At 50.9% G+C, this 11,644-nt stretch overlaps 1 protein-coding gene across 1 annotated transcript; it reads left to right on the forward strand.

Annotated features, from left to right (window-relative positions):
• Positions 1 to 9,010: 9,010 nt before the first annotated feature.
• LOC148218309 (olfactory receptor 14J1-like) lies at positions 9,011 to 9,877 on the forward strand. The gene is made up of 2 exons (XM_088157895.1): positions 9,011 to 9,092; positions 9,453 to 9,877. Exons 1-2 carry the CDS (start codon positions 9,012 to 9,014, stop codon positions 9,729 to 9,731), a joined length of 360 nt encoding a protein of 119 aa, XP_088014021.1. The 5' UTR covers position 9,011; the 3' UTR covers positions 9,732 to 9,877.
• The last annotated feature ends 1,767 nt before the right edge of the window (positions 9,878 to 11,644 follow it).

Genomic DNA, 11,644 nt, shown 5'->3' on the forward strand with positions numbered 1-11,644 from the left:
CAGACAAAAACTGCCAGGACAGCGCTGGCTGGCCTTGGCCTCCTGAGGGCTGTCTCTCATCTACCACCAAACACTGGGGTTCTCTACTTGCATTACAGTGGAAAAGAACTGCCCTTCTCACCTAAAAGTCAATGGCCAAAACTGGGATTCTACATCTAAAATTCCATCCATCCAAGGATTGCGTCCACACAAAAGTATCCAGGACAGAAAAGTCTGGCTGCCTTGTCCTCTGATGATTTTCTTCGATTATGAGAAGAATCTTTTAATTTTCCCACACCTGGGAGAGTGTCCAGATGTCTCCCAAGGTGGGGTTTGGAGGCTGCAAGAACATGACCACTACATGAAGGAGCTCTGTGCTGAGTGGGGTGGAGACTGAGGACAGCAGAGGAGAGCCCAGATTGGACACAAGGAGAAAGGAATTTCTCTCCCAGGGCAGGGCTGTGGTGCAACACATCCACCAGAAGGAGTCTGGAGCAGCCCAAGGCTCTGTGTGTGCAGGCAGAGGCAGGCAGGAGGCAGAGCTGTCAGCAAAGGAAGGGGCCAGCGAGGTGGGGCAGCCGGGGGATGACGACAGCCTGCAGGGACAGAGGCGCAGGGCATGGACACCGTAGGACAGCCTGGGCTGCAGAGGCCACAGGGATGGGCAGCAGCTGAAAGGCCCTGACAGAGCCAATTCCTGCAGCACTTGGGCCATGCAGGCTGGCCCTGGGCCTGAGGCCAGCAGGGGACAAGTGAGCCTTGCTGTGCTGGGGCCTCATTGCCTCCTTGTCCCTGCTCAGCAGCCTGGCAGGGGCCGCCCCATGGTGCTGCCCTTGGCATTGCACATGGCCAGAGCCCAGTGGCCCGGGAAGAGCCCTGAGCAATGAGGGAGGGACAGGATCTGCCTTGCCAGGGGCTGGGGCTCAGCCCTTGGCCCTTTGTATTCCTGAAACACATCCAGGTGTGCTCAGCATCAGAGACACCTTTCCCTTGTTTGTCCCTTCCTGTCCTCAGTGCCACAGGTGTTTTCGTTTTGCTGGAACCTGGGGACACTTTGTCAGTCTTATCCCTCAGTGGGCACCATTAAAACATCAATAAATGTTGGAGTTTGAATCTGCGTCTGAATTCTTGAGAAGTTGTCTTTCAGCTCCCTCTCAGGGACTGATGTCCAGGGACTCAGCACTGTTGGAAAATCCCAGCTCTACACAGACAGGGCAACTGAGTGGCTTTTACATTATTTTCTTCCATTATCAGTCTGCTTGAAGGGTGAAACATCAGAGATGTAAAACTCACTGCCATTCTACCAGAAGCCAAGTTATTTCCTCATTATAAAACCTTAGAAATATTTTTCAGCATATTAACTTTTGCCACACAATGTTGCTAATAATTCTAACAAGAATATCCTATTATTTTACAACACATGGTCTTGCCACAATGCAACTTTCGCAATTCTAATTCTCCAAAATATCTGGTCTTTTTGCAAGGCCACCATTTGGAACTTGTTTCTAGTTCAATCTCTCTCTCAGCAATGTCTTCTCTCTTCCAGGGCCATTCTGAGTCAGCACACCTTATCTCAGAGTTTGCATCCAGATGTACAAGACTGTGTGAGCTTTCAGTCAGGCTTTGAGAATCCTTTACAAATCCATTTCTCACAAATATCAATCACAGAATGCTGCAGTCACCTCTGCTCTAAAGACAACAGTAATAAAATAGAGCCTTGAAAAGTGGAATGGATATTTCTAAGAAGCTCTTTGACATATTTCTCCCAAACTGGAGTTGAAAAACTTCCAAATGAACTGGACCAGACCAGAAGGAAATCAAGGCAGAACTGTTCTTTGCTAGGAAACCTCTGAAGAATTTGGACAGAATCAAACTCCAAAGTGTCTGATACTGTTCATGGGTCTCACTGAGGGACACGACTGAGAAAGTGTCCCCAGGTTCCAGTGTGAGCAGGAAATTGGAGGCAGAGATGACAGGTGGTGTGGGAAATGCAGGCACAGAGAGCTCTCAGGGCCTTGGGCATACAGGCTCAGAGATTGAGATGGATCCAAGGTTTGACCTAAGACCTTGGAGAAGGCTTGGGGAATCAGAGCATTAAAAGGAAAATTAATATAAAACAAGAATATAAGTTTTTAGTTTAGGTAAAAATATGTTTTAAGCAAACAGAAATATGCATTCTGTAAGCAAAGCAGTATGTTAAGTAAGATAGTAAAAGATTGTAAAGCTTAGCAATAGAACTTGTTATAAAGTTAGTTAGAAGTTTAAGATCTATCAATGTAGGTTGGTGAAGTGTTATAAAATTGGTTGAAAAATGATGCATTGCAGTAAAGCCTTGAGAAGGAAAGCAATTAATGATTGGTGTAAAAGAATGCTGGCAAACTTCACAGAAGTATTTGATTGGATAAAATAGTAACGTAAGACATTGTAACTAAGAATGAGGCAGGTTCTGATATTATGGTGTTGGATGTAACACCTTTAATGTCTCACCCTTCTATGAGACTGACACCATGAGGCCATAAACCATCTTTTACAACATCTCTCAGTTGCCTCATCTCTTGTAATATCAGTCTCCCAATGCACATTTTTTTGACATCAGACATGACTAATGACATGACTTATGGACACCAGGTCTATCCCATTAAAGTGAATAGGGATTTTGGGACATCTGGTTTATCCATTAAAGTAAATGGCTTTTGGTGAAGTTTGGTCCTAAAATGGGCAAAATTTGGAAAATTTGGGGGAAATCTTGGGCTGAATTCTGGGAATTTCCACTCCAGGATTGCAGTGCCAATGCTCTGGATGTCCTGGATGAATTCCTGGAGGCCAATCCCAAATCCCTGATCCCTCACCTGTGGTCCATGCTGGAGCTGGGCCTCCAGGTAAGCTCAAAATTGTCCATTTGCAGTCTGAAATCTGGGAATTCTGAGCCCAAAACTGGGATCTTTAGCACGAAAAATGTTGGGACATCAGTTCTACCCACTCAAGTCAAAGGGGATTGAAGGACACCAGGTCTACCCCTGTGAAGTCAATAGGGATTTAGGGACACCAGGTCCATCCATTGATAGGGCTTGATTGGGAAGAGTTACTGTTCAAACTGGGAGCACTGGGAAAGGCTGAGGGATACGCTGGGCTGACTGGGAGCACTGATACAAAAGTGGGACCACTGGGAGAGATTTGTAGAGATAAATAGAGACAAACAGGACTCCAGAGCTAACTCATTGAAATCAAAGAGAATTTAAGGACAGCAGGTCTATCCTTTAAAGCCAAATAACGTTTAGGGGCACCAGGTCTACCCTGTCAAAGCAATGAGGATGTTTGAGACACGAGATTTGGGAGACCCCAGGGGGTTTTGGTGATCCAGGTGTCCAAGGGGTACCCAGGTGATTTTTAGGGGTTCCCAGGTGATTGTTGGGGGGGATCCAGGTGATTTTGGGCAGCATCCATTTGTACCCAGAAAATTTTCAGCGATATCCAGGTTGTTTTTGGGACACCCATGTGCCATGACTCACCCTGACAGACAAGGAGAAGATGATGGCCACTGTCCTCCCAGTCGATGTGGACACAGATGACCCTTGGCAGCTGTGGGGCTGTCGGGGGCACCCCAACATTCAGGGGGTACCCAAACTCCAGGTGAGGGCCTCAAGGGTGGGAGGGAGCCCTGAGTTACCTCAGGACAGGATGCAGCACAGGTACAGCCAGGTGCTTTAGTGCATGGGGTTGGTGAAGATGGTATTCTGCAGCAGCTCCAGCTCTGTGTGGGCAAAGGAGGCACCCCAAAATCTCTAGGGGGCAGTGGGGGAAATCCCAATATCTCAGTGGGGGCACCCAGGTATACAGGAGTTCGGGTCTACCCATTAAAGTCAATTGGGGATTTAGGAACACCAGGTCTACCCATTCAAACCAACAGAACCCACCAGCTCCCACTTTAGGTGAGGGAGGAGCTGGAAAATTTTGGGGATCTCGCAAAATTGGAGGGAGATTTTGGGGAATCCCTCACCTTCCTTCAGCTTTCCAGGGGGCAGTGCCCTTGCCATAGTTCCTGGTGGGCATCAGCAGCCACAGGCAGTGTTGCCAGGCTGAGAAGTTGGAGAAGCTGCAGCACAGCAGGGCCCTGGTGAAGGCCAGCTTGGCCTTGAGGTCCTGCCTGGCCACAAGTGCCTACCAGTGTTCCCAGGTGTGGACTGGGAAGGCACCAGTATAAACCAGTAAGCACTTGGAGCCACCCCCAAGCTCCTGAGGCCTGTGGCAGCAGCTCCCAGTATAAACCAGTAAAGCCTCATCCACCCAAACCCGTTCCCAGTGTAGTCTAGGGGCTCCTAGTGTGGTCCTGGGGCTCCCAAGTTTATACTGGGATGGCACCAGTACAAACCAGTAAGCACTGGGAGTCACCCCTGAGCCCTTGGTGACAGCTCCCAGTAGAAACCAATAAGGCCAGCACAACCTGAAGTCACTTCCAGTAGGTCCCAGGCCCCATCCCAGTATAAATTAGTAAGGCCAGCATCCCCAGAAGTTGCTCCCAGTGGAGTGCCAAGCATCCCCAAGCCCCTTCCCAGTATAACCCAGTACACCTCAGTTAAACCCAGTAAAATCCAGAATATCACTGTATAACCCAGTATAAACCACTGCAACCCAGCCACGCCCAGGACCACATCCCAGTATGAACCAGTGTAACCCAGTTTAACTCGCAGTTGGCCACCAGGTCCTCCAAGCCAGCAGGGGGCACTCACACACCCCTGCTCCCTTTCCCAGTATAATCCAGTACAAACCAGTAACACCACAGCACCCCATCCCAGTACAAACCAGTATAACCCAGTACACCCAGTACACACAGTGTTAGGTCCTCCTGGACACTCACACACCCTCTCTCAGTATAACCCAGTAAAACCCAGTGACCTCAGCCTTGTCCCAGCACCCCCTGAACCCCATTCCAGAACAAACCAGTACAAACCAGTACAAGCCACTCACAGTTGCAGGGGTTGGCCACCAGGAGGTGCTCGCACAGTGCCAGGTCCTTCCGTCCAGCAGGGGGCGCTGCAGTGCGGCCCAGCACCCAGCCCTGGTGGTGCTACACCCTGTAGGATTTGGGGTTCACCCCCAGGCACTGCCCCATGAATGACAGCTCCAACAGCACCCTGAAACCTCTGTAAACCAGGATGGACCACTATAAGTGGTGAAAACCATTATAAAGCAATAACCAACCATGTAATGCAAACCAGTAGTAACCTGCACAAATCAGTATAGACAAGAAAAAAACAGTACAGACCTCTACAAACCAGGAAAATAGGTAAAAACCAGTACAAACCAGTGAAAACCCTTGTCTGTGTCAGGAGCCAAGCTGGCTGGGCCCGGTAACAAACCTGCTGCCCAAAGTCAGTAGAAATGTTACAACCCATTTCAAACACCTGAACACCCATCCCTTCACCCACCAAATGATTTGTAAAGACATGAGCACACATCTTTCCTCTCACATTGATGGTTCCTGTGCTGGTGACAGTCTGTTAAACCCAGCCTTCAGCCTGAGCTCTCTGCTGTTGCAGTTCCATGCACAGAGGTTGTTGTCTCTCAGCCCTTCCATGGGCAGGCCGGTGTTCAGCCATCTCCAGGACAGCAGGGCCCCAGCCCACATCACTGTGCCCTGGGAAGACAAAAACCATCACTCCAAATGTCCCCTCCTCCTTCTTCCCAGGCATTTGGCGTGGCAGTGGAGTTTGCTGGAAAAAGGAGACCCCTGTGACACTGTGGGGCCTCATGGAACCAAACATCCATTGTGACACTACAGAATGTCACAGAACCAAGGGAACTGCTGTGACAGTGCAGAGCCCCTGGGAACCAAGAGTCCATTGTGACACAGAGAGGCCACGTGGAGCCAAGGAACCATTGTGACACTGGGGAAACTCATGGGACCAAGGGGCCACAGTGACATTGGGGGGCCTCATGGAACCTGTGAGCCATTGTGACACTGCACGGCCTTGTGGAAGCAAGGAGACCATGGTGACACTGTGGGGCCTCGTGGAATCAAAGATTTCATTTTGAAATTGAGGAACCTCATAGAACCAAGGGTCTGTTGTGACACTTTGGAACTCCAGAGACCATTGTTGAGTACAGCACCTCATGGAACCAAATGCCCAACGTAACAGATCAAGGCCTCATAGACCCAAAAAGAGCATTGTGACTCCATGGGACCCAATGGACCCCAATCTCCATTGTGACAGTCCAGAACCTGATGGAACCAAGGGGCCTTTGTGACACTGCAAGGCCTCAGGGAACCAAGGAGTCCAAAGGTCTGAAATAATCCTTGTAGGGATCTACCTTGGGGAATGGGAACCTCCTTGGTGGCACTTTGGGCTTGGCACACACCTGAGGAGTGTGTCTTTTTGCAGTGCGGAAACTCAGGATTTTTAGATTGCTTCCAAAAAAACAGGAAAACACCTGTTTGCCAGAGGGCAGCCAGTTCTCCGAGCAAAGCAGGTCCCAGGTGAGTGAGGACAGACAGAATGGGGTTGGAGAATGTGGAGCAAGGTTCTCCACACTGGCTCAGACCTCAAGGCACAGCTTCTCTGAGCAGGCCAGACCTTGTGACGAGAGACCCTGGATCAATATCAACCATAGAATGCTGCAATCACCTCTGCTCTAAAGGGAATGGTAATAAAATACACTCTTGAAAATAGGAATACATAATTCTCAGAAGCTCTTTGAATAACTTCTCCATAAATAGAGTTGAAAACCTTTCTAATGAGCTGCCCCAGACCAGAGGGAAATCAAGTGAGAGCCATGGTTTGTCAGGACTTGCTTGATCCTAATCAGCCCCGTGGTGCATTTAGTGCTGAGCCCTTCAACCCCAGGGCCTGAGAGGAGATTGCACAAACTTTTCCAGGAGTCCAAGTCAGAAGAAAAACCCAAAGTATCTCAAAATATTAATGGTTCCCACTAAAGTCCATCCCCAACACAGGCTCCTCATGGACTCTTTGAAGGAAAGAACTGGAGGCCAGGATTGCCCAAAAACCTCTCAGAGACTCAGAGAGGAAAGGAATAAGAAAAGTGCCTTAAAAAACTGAAGTACCTCGAAGCATTAATGAGCCTTACAGACTGTTGTTACTGACAGAGGATCTCAAGAGATTAATTAAAGCAGATAATTGGAGGCCATGATTGCACAAAGCTCTCACAGAATCCAAGGCAAAAGCAAAACCCAAAGTCCTCTGACAAACCTGCAGTCCCTGGGAGCATGAAGGAGCCCCCAGGGCCATTCCTGACCAAGGCTCCCCAGGGACTCGTCCCAGCACATCCCTGAGGCCACTGGGATGTGGGGGGATGCTGAGGGCAGGACAAGGGGTGACAGTGGCCAGCCTTACTGGGGCTGTGCCAGGAGGCCCCAGTGGCTCAGGACAAGGTGTCTCCTCCCAGCCCTTGGTGGCACAGACTCTGCTGTGCCCCAGGGCATCAAGACTTGGCTTCTTTTTGTCTCCACCTATCATCTCTGCCTCCAATTTCCTGCTCTAACTGGAACCTGGGGACACTTTTTCAGTGGTGTCCCTCAGTGGGACCCATTAAAACTTTAGGAAACTTTGGAGTTTGATTGTGACTTGGAGTTCTTGAGAGGTTTCTTCAGCTCCCTCTCCTGGACTGATGCTCAGAGACTCAGCCCCAATCCCTGAGAGGGTCATTAAAGTCTTTGTGCTGTGTCTGTGCTGATGAGCTGGGATGGGCTCCTGGCTCAGAAGATGATCCTGGTAACCAAGAAGAGCTTCAAAAACACATTTCCCTTGATTAGCAGCTCTTCTCCCAGCCCAGCAGGGCTGGGGCACTGCTTGCAGCCACCCCAGGCACAGCACAGAGGCACAGAGAGCTTCAATCAGTCCGGGCTGGGAAGATGCTGAGAAGTGCCTGGGGCAGAATCACTCCCAGCCCTTGACACATGAAGCCTCTGGCTGCAGGACAATGCAGCTGCAGCTCCTGCAGTCATCTCCTCAAGCTGGAACATCCCAATGCCTGCAGACTGTGTGAGTACATTCTCTGATGATCTCTTGTGTAGAGCAGCCAGGGGTGCCCAGGGCTGTGGTGCAGAGCAGGATCCTGCAGCCCAGGGCGCTGTGCTGGGGCAGGGACTCTGCTGCCTGCCAGGGACAGCTCTCAGCCAGCCCTGGGAGGTGCTCCCAGCACTGGGGGACAAGGTCTGGGTGGAAGGAGACAGCTGGTAAGGCTTGGAAGGGTTGTCCTTGTGTGATGAGGATAGTGCAGGGCTGCTCTCAGCATGACATTTGACTGCAGAACATTTCCAAGGAGATTATACCGGGAGCAAAGTGAGGCAGGGGCTGCATATAAGGCAAAGTCCTGCTTTATTAATCTACTGCACTGTGCTGCATTGCTGGGAGATTGCACATTGATATTCATCTCTCAGTTCAGGTTGAGAAAAAAATTTTAAAATTCTCTTAGATCTCAATAAACCAGGCAAAGAAAGAAATCAGCACAGGGCCCCATACAGGAAGCATCAGTGTCGCTTTTCCGGCCTCCTCAGGGTTGTTGTGATGTTGCCATCAGATCCTGCAGAGGCAGAGCTGACCCTGGGCAGTGCCCTGTACTAGGAGGGGTGTGCAGGGCAGAGCTGAGCCCCCAGGGCTGGGCTGGGCTCTGGCAGCACTGGCAGGGCCCAGCCTTGGGCACAGGGAAGCAGCTGCTGGCAGGGATAGCTCCAGGCAGCAGAGCCCTGGGCAGAGAGTGGGGGGAAAGTGCCACCAAGCTGGGCTGGGATATTTCAAGTCCTTTCCAAACTGAACTATTCCATGATTACCTTTCTTACAGATCCCCATGCCAAGACACAGCAAATGTCCAACAGCAGCTCCATCAGCCACTTCCTCCTGCTGCCATTGGCAGACACGCGGCAGCTGCAGCTCCTGCACTTCTGCCTCTTCCTGGCCATCTCCCTGGCTGCCCTCCTGGCCAACGGCCTCATCATCAGCGCCGTAGCCTGCGGCCACCACCTGCACACCCCCATGTTCTTCTTCCTGCTCAACCTGGCCCTCACTGACATGGGCTCCATGTGCACCACTGTCCCCAAAGCCATGCACAATTCCCTCTGGAACACCAGGAACATCTCCTATGCAGGATGTGCTGCTCAGGTGTTTATGCTTATCTTTTTCCTTACATCAGAGTTTTCCCTCCTGACCATCATGTGCTACGACCGCTACGTGTCCATCTGCAAACCCCTGCACTATGGGACCCTCCTGGGCAGCAGAGCTTGTGCCCACATGGCAGCAGCTGCCTGGGCCAGTGGCTTTCTCAATGCTCTGCTGCACACAGCCAATACATTTTCCCTGCCCCTGTGCCATGGAAATGCCCTGAGCCAATTCTTCTGTGAAATGCCCCAGATCCTCAAGCTCTCCTGTTCACACTCAAACCTCAGGGAACTTCTGCTTCTGGCTGTCAGTGCCTATTTAACTTCTGGATGTTTTGTGTTCATTGTTTTCTCCTATGTACAGATCTTCAGGGCTGTGCTGAGGATCCCCTCTGTTCAGGGACAGCACAAAGCCTTTTCCACCTGCCTCCCTCACCTGGCCGTGGTCTCCCTGTTCTTCTGCACTGTCATGTTTGCCTACCTGAAGCCCCCCTTCATCTCCTCCCCATCTCTGGAACTGGCCCTGTCAATTCTGTACTCAGTGGTACCTCCAACCCTGAACCCCCTGATCTACAGCCTGAGGAACCAGGAGCTCAAAGATTGCCTGAGGAAAATGATCATGAATGCTTTTCAGAAGCAATAAACTCTCATTCTCCTGTATAGCTATTATGATAATACTCATTAATGCCCACTCTGTGTTTCTTATGCTTGCACAGGTATAATATTTTTTTGAATTTGTTCACAGGAAAATCTTTGTCTGTACCATTTTTAATTCAGTACTTGCGTTTCTAGTGTGAACTATATTCTGTATAAACTAAGAGTTCTACTTTGCATTTCTAGTGTGAACTACAGACTGTATAAACCAAGAGTTCTACTACCTATGTGCTTATACAAAATAAAAAACTCTGTATTGCCCTGTTCTCCTGACATTTTTCCTCCTGACTTCTCTGGGGCTGCAGGGTCGGTGCCTCTGGGCAGAGCTGGAGTGAAAAGGGAACCTCAGTGTTCCTCACTGCCAGGCAGCCCCAGGGCGTCTGCTCCATAACCTCCCCATCCTTCACTTCCACAGTGCCCTTCAGAGCCCCTGTGTTGGTTTAAGGCCTCAGGGCTCTCTCATCTCAGTCCCTGTCCTGCTGTGTGACTGTCCAGGGACTGCAGGGAGGGACAGGCCATGGGCACTGCTGGGACAGAGCTGGGCTCTGCAACAGCATTTCCATCATGCAAGGGCATCTCCCCAGTGCAGGGCCTGAAAGCTTCAATCTCCTTCCCAGTTTGCTCTCAAGGATGTTCCCAACACAGCACCCTGGAGAGGAGAACATCAGTGACCAGCAGAAGTGTGGCAGTGTTCAGGGTGGCGCTGTCCCAGCAGTGCCCTTGCAAAGCCAGTGCCGCTCCCAGCAGTGGCCTCTCACCCCAGGGCACAGAGGTTGCTCTTCCCTCCCTGGAGAGACATCAAGTGACCGGGTCAGGAGTCTGTGTTTGCAGTGCTGTGACATTCCACAGCCCTGAACATCCTGTGTGTGTGTGAGGGGACATAAACCCAGTGACAAAAACACCTGCAGCTGTTCCTGGAGTTTCCAGAGAGTAACATCCCCTGGGAACCCCTGGATGCAGGGCTGGGATGAGCTCCTGTGCCCAGAGCTCCCCGTGTCCATCCCTCCGGCCGTGGGGCACCTAGGGCAGGGGCAGGGCAGGGTGACACCCACAGGGCTGAGGTCCCTGCCAGGCTCTGGCAGTGGCAGCAGAGCCCAGGGAGCCCCTGCCCGTGCTGCAATGAACTGTGTGTGTGTGTGTGTGCCAGGGAAGGACTCGTGTCCCTGGACACCCCTGGGGCTGTGAGCAGGGCATGAGCCCAGCTCAGGGCTGGGCACCTGACAGAGCCCTGACATTGCTGGGTGTGCCCCTAAGAGCAGAGTTGGGCAAGGTGACTGTGGTTAAAACCCTCTGGGGATCAAGTGAACGCCAAGTGTCTCTGTCACTTTTCCTCATTAATCAGAAAACAAGAGAAAATACGATGAAAAGATTATGGGTCACCATAAAGAGAGATTACTGTTAAGGGGGCTAAAAAAGCAAAGGCCAAATGCAGAAGCAAGGAAGATCAGGGAGAGACAAGAATTCAGCACATGTAGTGTTTGCTTTGGAAGACAAATGTATTAATACAGAAAATTCAGAGACCCTCTTGTCCCCCTCAATTCCTTGTTGATCAGGAGATCCCATGGAATGGAAGATCCCTTGTGTCAGTCCAGCCCAGTTGTCGCATCCTTGCCCACCCCCAGGACATTGGTTGAGGTTTGCAGAGATGCCTCATGTGGGGCCAGCCCTGCTCAGGAGCAGCCAAAGCCTAGGGCTGGGACTAAACCCACTCCAGCCACGAGAGCCAAGCACAGCTGGACAGGGGCTGCTCTGGGCAAAGGGAATTCCATCCCAGCCACATCCAGGCCAAGGGTGCTCAGGGGGCTCTTCCCACCTCTGTTATTCCACGATTCAATGAATCTTTTCCTTGGAGAGCTCTTTGAAGACAGAATTGACAGAGAGGGAGCAGCAGAGCTATAAAAT

Source organism: Sturnus vulgaris, unplaced genomic scaffold, assembly GCF_052056855.1.
Source record: "Sturnus vulgaris isolate bStuVul1 unplaced genomic scaffold, bStuVul1.hap1 Scaffold_192, whole genome shotgun sequence".
NCBI classification, from domain to species: Eukaryota; Metazoa; Chordata; class Aves; order Passeriformes; family Sturnidae; genus Sturnus; species Sturnus vulgaris.

What these genes read in the sequence shown, in the direction of transcription:
- LOC148218309 (XM_088157895.1), top strand. Translation starts at nt 9,012, where the DNA reads ATGTGCACCACTGTCCCCAAAGCCATGCACAATTCCCTCTGGAACACC. An exon ending in ATGCAGGATGTGCTGCTCAG is followed by an intron (nt 9,093 to 9,452) that starts GTGTTTATGCTT and finishes TCCTATGTACAG; the next exon opens with ATCTTCAGGGCTGTGCTGAG.